The sequence below is a fragment of the Folsomia candida genome, unplaced genomic scaffold, assembly GCF_002217175.1.
Source record: "Folsomia candida strain VU population unplaced genomic scaffold, ASM221717v1 Fcan01_Sc011, whole genome shotgun sequence".
NCBI lineage: Eukaryota > Metazoa > Arthropoda > Collembola > Entomobryomorpha > Isotomidae > Folsomia > Folsomia candida.
Window position 1 is genome coordinate 171169 of NW_019091203.1, and position 11657 is coordinate 182825.

Below are 11657 nucleotides of genomic sequence, written 5' to 3' on the forward strand. Positions count from 1 at the left end.
AAATTGTTATGCATGAATATTTTACAATTGTGAGTATCACTTTTCAGTACAATGTGATTCACCTTAGCCTCGTTCAAATTACCAGATGAGATATAGGGATTAGCGTATCTGCCGCTAATGCGTCGGCCACATGCATAAATAAAATGCAGGTATGTACATACAATGTACTTAAATTTATGTCCAACTGTTCAATTGTGTGTCTCGGCTCTTATCTGGGCCAGCATGTCCAATTAGGTATGTTAAATGAGTTATGTATCAATTTATATAAGTTTTGAGGCAAAAAATTGAGTTAGATTTAATTAATACCTGAGAGATAAACGGTTTGGTTGACAAGGCGGACAATACCATTTGAGTGTAAATTTGTATCTACATATACATATGCATACCTATGTACATACATACACGCTGAATAAAGTTGAGTATAGTTTACAATAACACAATTTGTTTCGTAAAATTTACTCGACGCAGGTCAAATTTATCCAAAGTTGAGCAACGCTTTATGAATTTTAACTTTCATATGATAAATTTTACTACACCAGTTGTGTCATAGCAAATTTTACTCAACCATGAGTACCTAACCATGAAACAAAATCATATTGCTAATATTCTCCAAAAATTTCACGTGTTTTAAAGATGACAATATTATTTTTAAATTTAATTTCATACTTCACAAGGTCAAGGCATGTAATTTACCAAGTATAGAAACCTACAGGGAAATCAGTTTGACTAAATGTGCCGATATGCAAGTCAGCTTTATGTAGTTTTCTCCCAAATAAAGATTTTTTAAACAAAATTTTAATTAATATGAACAAATCAAATATTTTTAGTGCTATTAAATTGAATCTTTGGTTTGTTTTTCCCTTTCTTTAGCTACCATCCTTTCAGCTAGCATATTCCTGGATGACCCATCTGACTAGCTTCAGAAAAACCGGTACATGGTGTTGGACGAGTTGTCGCAAAACCCAAAACGCTCTTACACGTGTCCAATATAATCAAAAATTAAGGTATACATGTTCGCGCGTTTTTTCTCAATGTGCCCCAATTTTTTTATATCACCCCAAATACTGGAAAAAATCATTGTGACGCTTCTAGTATGCTGATTTCTGCCAAACATGGCAAGCTTTCCTTACTTGGGATCGCCCACAGTGCCTGAGAGAATTGGCCCCCTAGGTTGAAATTTATAATGCCAATTACCTGACAATTTTGACAATTTTTTTCGTTTTTTCGACATATTTTCCTAGTTTATGGAATGGTATCCTTCTAGCTTCATATCTCTACAGAAACCCTATATTCTGCTTCGAATACCGTTTACCCTAACCTGATAGCGAAACTATTCAGGGTACTTTGTAGGGAGATCGATTTTCATACATGTTCCACCGAAATACCAATAATGCTAATTCTTTCCATTAGTATCAGTCCCACCTACCCCAATTTTTGACATCTTCTACATATTTAGTAGTCGAACAATTGTTGATTGCAAAAAAGGTCGAAATCGACCTGTTTGACCTATGTTCAGGGGGTGGGGGAAGTTGTCGGGAGATCAAGTCTCACATAACCCCATAAGTGGGGTATGACTGGTACAATTGTTGGATGAGTTGCCAGCGGTTGAGTCGACCGGCGTTAAGATGGCTGAGGTCGGAATCGGGCGCAGCGGTGAGTGGGGCTCCAATCAGGAAGTGGCCTGGAGTTAGAGCAGACAGGTCACTTGGGTCACTCGATTCTTGAGTTATGGGTCGGGAATTCAGTAGAGCTTCTATTTGGATAAATGTGGTACTCATCCCTTCAAAGTTGAGTCGGGTTGTGCCAAAAGTTCGGATGAGATGGTACTTTACCGACTTGACTCCAGCTTCCCAGATTCCTCCGTGATGTGGACTTCCAGGGGCGTTGTAGTGCCACTGAATCCCTTCATTTGCTAGCTGGTTTGATACTTCTTGGTTGTGAGATGAATTGGCAAAGCGAGCTGTCAATTCTCGGAGTTCGCGATTGGCACCAACAAAATTTGTTCCGCAGTCTGAGTAGATGTCAGAAGGCCGTCCCCTTCGTGCGATGAATCGTCGTAATGATGCGATGAAGGCCTCTGTCGACAAGCTGCTGACGAGTTCCAAGTGAACAGCTCGAGTCACACAGCAGACGAATAGGCACATGTAGCACTTGACGGTTGTCTTGCTACGTGGTAACATTGGCTTTAGCAAAAACGGGCCGGCGTAATCCACTCCACATTTGGTGAATACTCTGGCTGGGGTCACTCGAAACTTTGGTAGGTCAGCCATGAGTTGTTGCATTGTTGTAGCTCTCTGTTTTGTGCATGGTACACATTGGCGAATTTGGTGGCGAATAGCATCTCGTCCACGAATTATCCAGTATTTTGCTTGGATAATTGACAGCAAGAGTTGTGGTCCTGCATGAAAGTTTCTCTCGTGTTCATACCGGATGAGTAGGGTAGTAAGATGACTCTTCCTCGGCAGCAGTATGGGGTGGCGTTGGTCAAAAGCAAGGAATGATTTGCTAATTCTTCCTCCCACTCGAACGAGACCAGACGAATCGAGAAAGGGATTCAATGCGAGGATTTGGCTTTTTACTCCCACATGAGGGTTATCAGAATTACTGAGGGTTTGAATGTCAGAGGGGAAATATTGATGTTGTGTGAGACGCACCCAATATTCCATGGCATTGTTGATCTCTTCGGGATGTAGGGGTCCACTGACTTGGCTGCACAATTTTCGAGTTGAAATGCGTGATTGGATATTTCTTGAGAAACGGTACATCCAAGCAGTCATTCGCAGTAGTTTGGAAAAGTTGGATGAATTTTGTAGGATTATAGAGAAGGGGTGTACTTGGACTTTGTTGACGACGAGTTCCTTTCTCTCCTCCATGTCGATGGTTGAATCGCGATGGATCGGCACGACCAGAGAAGGAATACCATTGTTGAGCCAACTGGGGCCCTTCCACCACAACATGAAGGCGGAAAGCGTAGAAGGGTCGATTCCTCTCGATGCGCAGTCTGCTGGATTGTCGATGCCAGAAACGTGTCCCCATTGCGAAGGAAGTATTCTGGTTTGGATTTTGGTGACTCTGTTAGCCACAAATCGGTGCCACCTTGATGGTGACCCTTGGATCCAGTCGTAGGTCGTGGTGGAATCAGTCCAGCCACTAATGTGTTGGTATCGAAGATGGAGAGCCTGCGGAACTTTCTCCATGAGTTTGGCAAGAAGTTCCGCAGCGCAGAGCTCTAAACGTGGTAGTGACACGGTTTTGACGGGGGCGACGCGTGTTTTCGACGTGACGATGGCGATGCTTGGAGGAGAGAACGATGAGTAGCTAGCCAAATACACCACCGCAGAGTAGGCCTTTTCGGATGCGTCTGAAAATCCTAGAAGGGCGAGCTGGCAGTCGGAAGTTGGTGAAGGTTTGATACAGCGTGGAATTCGAATTGATTCAATTTGTTTTAGTTGCGACTTGTAGTGGATCCAACTCCGTTCAATCTCTTCTGGTAATAGATGATCCCATCCTAGCTCCAATTTCCATAACTGTTGCATCATGATTTTAGCTGTGACGACAACGGGAGCCAACCAGCCGATAGGGTCGAAAATCTTGGCGATGTCTGAGAGTATGCAGCGTTTTGTAAGAACTTTCTTCACTGTGCTCGTGAGGTTATCAATCTTGAAGAAGAATTGATCAGTCGACGGGTGCCAGTATATCCCCAGTGCTTTGATGGTGTGACCAAGTTCCACGGACAATACTGATTTTGTTTCACGTAGCGATTCTGGTAAAGCGTCAGTGACTTCGGGGTGGGTGGATGACCATTTACGTAGTTCGAATCCTCCACATTTCATGAGGTCGAGGAGTTGTTGTTGAAGAAGTAATGCTTCTTTTACCGTTTCGGCTCCGCTCATACAATCGTCCATGTATAAGTCACGTCGGGCTACTACGGCTGCAAGAGGAAATTCGTCAGCATGGTTCTGGGCGTGTTGGTCGACGACAGCAGTGGCTAAGTAGGGGGCAGGACCGGTGCCGTAAGTAACGGTAAGTAGGCGATAGTCCTTGATGGGATGTTCAGGGCTTTCTCTCCACACGATGCGCTGGTAGTCGGTGTCCAATTTTTTTATTAAAATCTGGCGATACATCTTTGCAATGTCTGCAGTGAAGGCGACAGGATGTGTGCGAAATCGTAGCAGAATGTTGAACAGCGGTTCTTGGATAGTGGGACCAACCAATAAGCAATCGTTGAGAGACTTGCCGTTCGTGGTGCGAGCAGAGGCGTCGAATACAACCCGAAGTTTGGTAGTTGTACTTTCCTCCTTCAATACGTAATGGTGAGGGATGTAGTAATTGTTGCTGGACATTACTTCATTTTGAGGAACTTCTTCCATGTGACCAAGTTCCTGGTACTCCTTCATAAAAGCGTGGTACTCTTGACTGACTTCTGGTTGTCGGGCAAGGCGTCGCTCTAATTGTTTCAGTCGTTGGATTGCCATGTCGCGTGATTCGCCGAGGTTGGGTGGATAGGACTTAAAAGGAAGATGAACAACGAATTTCCCATCATCTCTCTGCGAATGAGTTGAGCGGAAGTGCTCCACACAAGTATGCTCTTCTTCTGTAAGTGGTACGGCTTCTGGTAACGTCTCAAGTTCCCAAAAAGTGGTAAGACGATGGTCCAAATCAGCATTTGATACCTCTACTCTTGTTGGTGCTTCATCATTTTTACTTAGTTGAACATGAAATGCATGATTATTGTTTTTTGTGCTCTCTACCTCACCCACCACCAGCCATCCTAGGTCGGAATTGAGGGCGAAGGGTTCTCCTGTTGCTCCAGTGATTTTGTCACCACGGATCAGGCCATAGAAGAGAGATGCTCCTAGCAGCATGTCGATCTCTCCAGGGTTGTGCCAGGTCTCATCTGCTAATTCGAGCGAGTTGAGATGACTTAGATTTGCGTTGCATGGATGAAGAGGAAGATGAGTTGTGACCGTGTGCATGACACACGTATCCTTTGCTCCAATGATGAGCGATGAGTTGAAGTGAGGGCTGAATTCCAAGTCCACGATGCCTTGGGTTGTGCCTACCGGTACCTCAGATCGGCCCGGTAACCAATGCTTGCTTTTTGTTGTAGCGTATCCCCAGGCGTCTGATGCATTTTCGGCTAATGATATGCGTATCAGAGCCGCCATCCAGAAGGACACGTACTTGTTGCTGAACTCCTTCAACATCTCGAACGTGAACAATTGCAGTTGCAAGGAGAGTCTGGCCAATTGTGTTGAATGTTTGAGCATGATGTGTGAGTGACGGATTGTTGCCGGTTGTGGGGGCGTTTTGACCAGTCGGTTTGGCTCTGTGGATGAGGGAATGATGTCTGCGCCCACACTGCTTACAGGATGAAGTCGTGGTGCACTTATGTACGGCGTGGCTACCTCGGAGACAATTGTAGCAAAGATTCAGTTTCTGGACTACCTCGATGCGATCTGGAACTTCCATGGCCAAAAACTTGCTGCATTTGAAAGGGGCGTGAGATTCTTGTGCACAAATCTTGCATGGTTCTGACGATGGTGATGGATTTTGGGCATGATGCACATGATTTTTCTTGGGAGCTTGCTGTTGCTTATCAAATGGCTTGATAATTTGAGTAACTTCTTTGGGGCCAGCCGCTTCTAGCGCCCTGGAACTCGAATAATCCCTGCAGGGGAGGGACGCTGCTATCTTTCAGACTCTGCTCGTACAGTTCCTTGGAGTGTGCGTCCAATTTCTGGTAGAGAGTGAATAGCAGGATTGAATCCCATTGTTGTACGGGTTGTCCCAGGATCTCCAGTGACCTGATGCACTCGCCGCTAACGTCAACAAGGGAACGAAGAGTAGTCGATGTGGGGCTTACGATTGGGGCCTGATTGATGAGTCGCTTTAAAATAGCAAAGAGTAACTGACGATCGTTCTGATACCGGTCTCCTAGCTGTTTCCAGGCGATATCATAATTGGCGTCGCTGATGACCAATGATTGGATGAGTCTCGCTGCTTCTCCTTTCAGTTGGGTCTTCAGATATGCAAGTTTCTGAGTATTTGATAGGTGTGCGTTGGTGTGAATTGCTGTACTGAACATGTCGCGGAACGATGTCCATTCTTCTATCTTCCCGTCGAAAGTGGGAAGTGTTAGTTTTGGCAACCGGATGTCCACTCGCGGAGCTGCTCCTGTGCTTGCCGTAGGTGTGGGCGTGGTTGGAGCCAATGAAACCTTGATGATTTGGAATTGGCTGCTCAACTCCATCACTCTGTCCATTAGCTGTTCGTACTCATCCTTGTGGGGCGTAAGGCCGATAGGGTCGCAATTGATGACAATTCTCTCGAATGTTTCTTCAACTGTTGCTTGATTCCGGGCGACGGTTTGCAAATAATTGTCAACTTTACCAACGGTTATTGGATTAGTAGGATGATCGGCCAGCTTCTTCTCGAGCCATTCAATGGTGTGTTGAGCTCTTTCTCGTTCTTTTCGTGCCTTCTCAATTTCTTTGTATGGAGCCATGTCTATTTCGAAACGTACTCAAATCACTTTTCACGCACTTTTTAGAGTTTGAATTCACTGTAATCCGGTTCGATAGAGACCAAAAATGATGTGGGTGTGATTTGAGGATGGAAGATTTTGTGATGATGATGGCGTGGTTTTGAGAAGGACAGACTTTTTAGGAAATTAAGAGTTCTCGGACAGCTTGTTAAGTTAATTTTGCTCAATGTGTTTTACTTCAGTTTAAAAAAAACAAGCCTTGTCATACATAAAAATGGTTAGAACTTAAAATGAATTGGGCTGATGTGGCTCGTAAGGTAAGCTTGAGAAGAGTGGCAAAGAATATTGGTTGAGCATTGGTTAAATTACATTTTGAAGGTTAATTGAATTAGGATAATTTGATAAGAAGTAAGGAGACACATTATGTTATCATATCGGTATTTTGTCCTTTCATACAATTAGAAAAGGTAAAATTGAGAAGTACACATTAAGTAAGATAAAATATTTGTATAATTGAGACGGCGACATGTACATCAGGTCAAAGAATCAGGAAAAGACTGAACTTGAGAATAAGATTACAAATGGTTATAAAATCTCGTAATGTCCTTGGATGCAAACGAATTGGGTGGACAGTAAATGTAAAATAATAACTTATGAAACCGATCAAGGTGATTTGCTATTCGACTTTGCCTCTTGCCCATTATTTTGAATAATTTTTTCCTCAAAATTTAACACTTCGGTTACGAAGTTTGAGGGAAAAAGTCCAATCTTTTCATTCTTCAGCAAGCGTCCACGATACCAACCTTCCTCAACTTCTTCAATGAATTCAATCAGGTCTCCAACAACTAAATTCAGTTCAGTTTCTGATCCAGCTTCAAACGGAAATATCGCCTGCAGATATCTTAAATAAATCGTTTTAGTTAATGAGCAACCGAAATGCTGTAATATTCTGTATCATACTTGGGCAACTTATTCAAGGAGCAGGGACGTGTTTCAATAGCTGCGGTTGCCCCCAATTGACTTGACGTTTTACTGATTGTGGAATTTAACTCTTCGAAAACTTCGGAGGCATGACGTGTAGGAATTTTTTCAAGTTTCCTATTAATCCTTCCCCAAAACCAATTAGCGTTATGTTCCATTACGAATTGGATCATTTCGCCAGAACCGAGACAACGCTTATCCGTACTTTGTGAGTTGAATGTCTGATGGATCTTGAACCTTCTGCAAAATTAATATTTTATAGTATAATGCATAATAAGGATAAGCGCTGTTTATTACCTAGTACTCTTATCCCAATCAAGCGGCAATTCTTTAACGAAATTTGACGGAAATATCCCCAATTGTTGACTTAACCTTCCAAACGACCATCCACCATCTATGTCTGTGATAAATTGAATAATATCCCCCATCTGGAACGCCAATTTATTTGACTCTGATGACTCGTATGTGTATAAGGCCAGCAGGTGCCTAAAAATAGAAAAATAAAAAAGCTTGTCACAAGAACAATTCAAAGAGTACCCGCAAACTATTGCGGGTACAGGTAGGTGCTTTTCATTTCACAATATGCTGCATTAATAGCTTGCGGTGATTAATATTACCTCATACTTATTCTCCAGTCTAGTGGTAATTCCTTAACACAATCCGATGGAAAATTCCCAACATTTCCTTTACTCTCTCCATGCCACCATCCATCCCTTACTTTTGCCGCAGATTGAATAATATCTCCAATATTTAACGCCAACTCACTCGAGTGTACCGGCTCGTATTTGTAGACGGCGAGGAAGCTCCTACCAATGAGAATATAAGGTAAAACACATCTCAGCAGGGTACCCGAGATTTTTGCGGGTTTTGGTGGGTTTTGGGATAGCAAATATGAGCAATACCCACGGGTCAATGTAGTCTGGGTTTTCAAACTTAATTAGATAAGTATGATAACAGGGCATTAACAACTATTCTACAAATCAATTAGTTAATATTATTAACTAATTATTAACTTAATAATTAGTTATCAAATTTGAATTAATAGGCAGTTCTGTTGCGCAATTACTGAAGAGTAGATTTTGTTTCACAACCTAATATCTACATGAGACATGGATTCAATTTACCCCTAAAACCCCGAATACCCCGACTACCCCCGAATACCCCGAATACCCCCGAATACCCCGACTACCCGCAAAACCCAGGTAAAACCCCTCGGTATGGGTTCAATAGCAAAACCCCGGGGTTTTCCTTACCCTGCTCCGACGACTGAGCTATACGGCGCTCTCTAAATATCACGCGGATACTACGCGTGACTTACCACTATGGTAATAAATTTGTTACTGGGGGATGGTAAATTTGTAACCACTGCAATAATATTGCCTCTGGTTGCACTAAAGTGTTACAAGAGCGGTAACAAATTGACTACCACTCGGCCGTAGAGTTACTTATGCTCACTCACCGCATGATAATGACGACCTTATTATTTAATTTTTTGATAAATTTAAATAAATTTTTCCAGCCAGGTAAATTTGGTGTGGAGTTCCTAATTTACTTGTGCCGCCAATCTTAAATTTGCTTCGTCATCTCGGCCGGCGTTGTAAACAGCACGATCTACACAGAATTTGTATCAATTATTATACACGTTAGTGTATTTAACATCTATAACGAAGACAATAATCGTTTTGTAAAAAATGGTGAAATTCGGGAGTAAGACAAAAGTCGTCCTAAAAAATCGTGGTCATGGCGCGGAAGTTAGACAATTGTCGTTTCTAGGAGGTCATTCATTTTCACCGTTTTTCTCCGCGGCCTAAAATTCGTTGCAATTTTGAGGAATTTCTTCAATGTTCAAGACAATGTTAAGTTTCCGAAAATTTGGATATTTCCCTATGCAACGCAATATTAAATTTTTGTTTTTTTAGTTTTGTTAAAACTCGTGAATTCCTCCTCACGCGCTATGACCACAACATACTTATCCGAATTAATGCAGTTTGTTGTTGTTACTCATACATGTTAAAGGGTTAAAGTATTCACAGAAACAATGAGGGTATTCATTACGAGTTCTTATGTTCCATAACAACTTGCGCCGCCTTACCATGTCACTGACAAATTATCAGAAATGTCGAATTTGTGAAGATTTCAAAATTTTTGACAAATATTATGCCAAGTTAATGTTTATTGTGAGTAAAATTATATTTTCCAGAAATTTCTGTGACATCGAAATTGACGGTCAAATTGACAGCCATGACATATTCTTGCTTCACGAGGACAAGCTCCATTCTCAAAGGGAACATATCTAACTTTTTAAAATATTTTGCATACCCTTAGAAATGTGCAAATTTGCACATCAGTTTTTAAGCCAATTTTTGTTTGCTGAATTGGGAACTTTGTTTTGTTTCTAACTCGTAATGAACACCCCCAATTCGTACGGAATTTAGTTGAAACATACCAGTAATTCTCTTTCTATCGATTTATTTTAAATATTTAGTAAAATTAATGTATCTTACTGTAATTGATAATATAATTAATGTAATTGAAACATGAACAGTGCAAGTTCCGAAACGTTTTAATCACTAGTCTGCCACATTCCACTTTTCCTTCGAACAATAGCAGTGAGCTCACTGTTGAATGCCTGGCTTTGAAATTAAATCTAATCTCAAGTCCGTAGACTGATAAGAGAAAAATATGCACGTATCTATAAATGCACATTAGCATTGTTACAAGCAAAAACCATGGCCAGATTGTAAATTACAATTACATGCACAAGTGGAAGAGTTGCACACTGATTCACATCTCAAAGCAAAGTCTTGATGCTTCACTCTTACTTAGAAAACTGATATGCTGGTGAAATATGTATCTAACATTACGCAATCAGTTCACATGATTGAATATGATTTGGTGAATATACAGGGTGGTTAAAATGTCATGCTACAATGGAAAATTTTTCGATGGCAAAAATTCTTGAATTACCATTAGTTACCAAAATTTTGTGTCTAAAATTCAACATTTTAAGAATTTCGTAATCAGTTTTGATGAAAATTATAAAAATTTCAATCCCAAATCTTCTAACTAATGGAGATTTAGTTGCTTTTCCAATTTAAAACTTTTCCATTGTAGCGTAACATTTAAACCACCCTGCATGTACATATGTAAAGCAGGAGAAGCAATACATTGGAGCCTTGGATGAAAAGCAATACATTGGAGATATAAGGGTGAAATGACGAGAATAACTAATAAAAAATCGTTAAAATGTATTAAAGATGTTGTAAACTTGGATGAGAAGCTCATGAGAAAGGTTATATGTAAGGTACTTATTTAAGGTTAAATGTGTATGGATATTATTATTTCTAGTTTGCTTATAAATATTTGTATATTAATTATACTATGAATGAACCCTCCGAGCCCCCGAGATCATTAGGTAGTTGGTTTTTGCCTTCCTTGCATATCGGCTATTTTCACTACTCATACTGTATGAGTCATACATACATATATAACATATGTCTATACAATTTGAATTGAAATACCCAACTTGTCAACAAAATTCAATTAACTTCCTATTTTATCTCAAGCATTGGATTAAACGTAAAAAATCAACTTTATTATCTCCAAAACTGATTATGTCCGAACATCGACAACTTTTATAAACTGCTTGTAAATATGTATGTATATGTATGCTTCCTCCGATAATGCCTCAACTCTTGTCCATAAGCAGTAATAAGTCGTAAATACGCAAATTACATCATTCCATTAGCTGTTTTCTTGACTTTGTGCCGTAAATTTTTGACGGGTTCCAAACAATGTAATGGGGCGAATTAAATCAACACCCTTTAGTTAATTTACGTACATCGTGATTATACATTATTTATAAATCTATTTAATTGCATTCCCATTACGAAAATTTCGACATACAAAATTATTCTTCCCCAGTTTCCCCCAAACCTGGAGCCAAATCGCGGGAAGACGATTCTGTCTGCAAGAAGATAAAAGCCTCCCTAGAGATCAAACCTTGGTAAGGGACGTTTGGATCACGGTCACCACGTGCAGCGTGGATCCATTCCCATTCAACCTCAGACTGGATTACGCGCCGGATCAAGTCGTCAAAATCAATGAGATCAATGAAATCTCAGTCTGCTCCACGTTCTCAAAATTCTTCAAGTTTTATTTCCCAGAGATCCTTTCTAGTGATGAACTT

General features: G+C 40.8%; 1 protein-coding gene across 2 annotated transcripts; it reads right to left on the reverse strand.

Moving 5' to 3' along the window:
• Positions 1 to 6700: 6700 nt before the first annotated feature.
• LOC110855111 (CD2-associated protein) lies at positions 6701 to 10049 on the reverse strand. 2 transcript variants are annotated; one of them, XM_035855869.1, is made up of 6 exons: positions 9973 to 10049; positions 8928 to 9079; positions 8086 to 8274; positions 7766 to 7954; positions 7448 to 7708; positions 6701 to 7378 (listed from the first exon to the last, which is right to left on the reverse strand). In XM_035855869.1, exons 2-6 carry the CDS (start codon positions 8930 to 8932, stop codon positions 7339 to 7341), a joined length of 684 nt encoding a protein of 227 aa, XP_035711762.1. In that variant the 5' UTR covers positions 8933 to 9079; positions 9973 to 10049; the 3' UTR covers positions 6701 to 7338. The 2 variants fall into 2 exon arrangements, with proteins under 2 accessions (XP_035711762.1, XP_035711761.1); XM_035855868.1 differs by having other exon boundaries at positions 6701 to 7388.
• Between the last annotated feature and the right edge of the window lie 1608 nt (positions 10050 to 11657).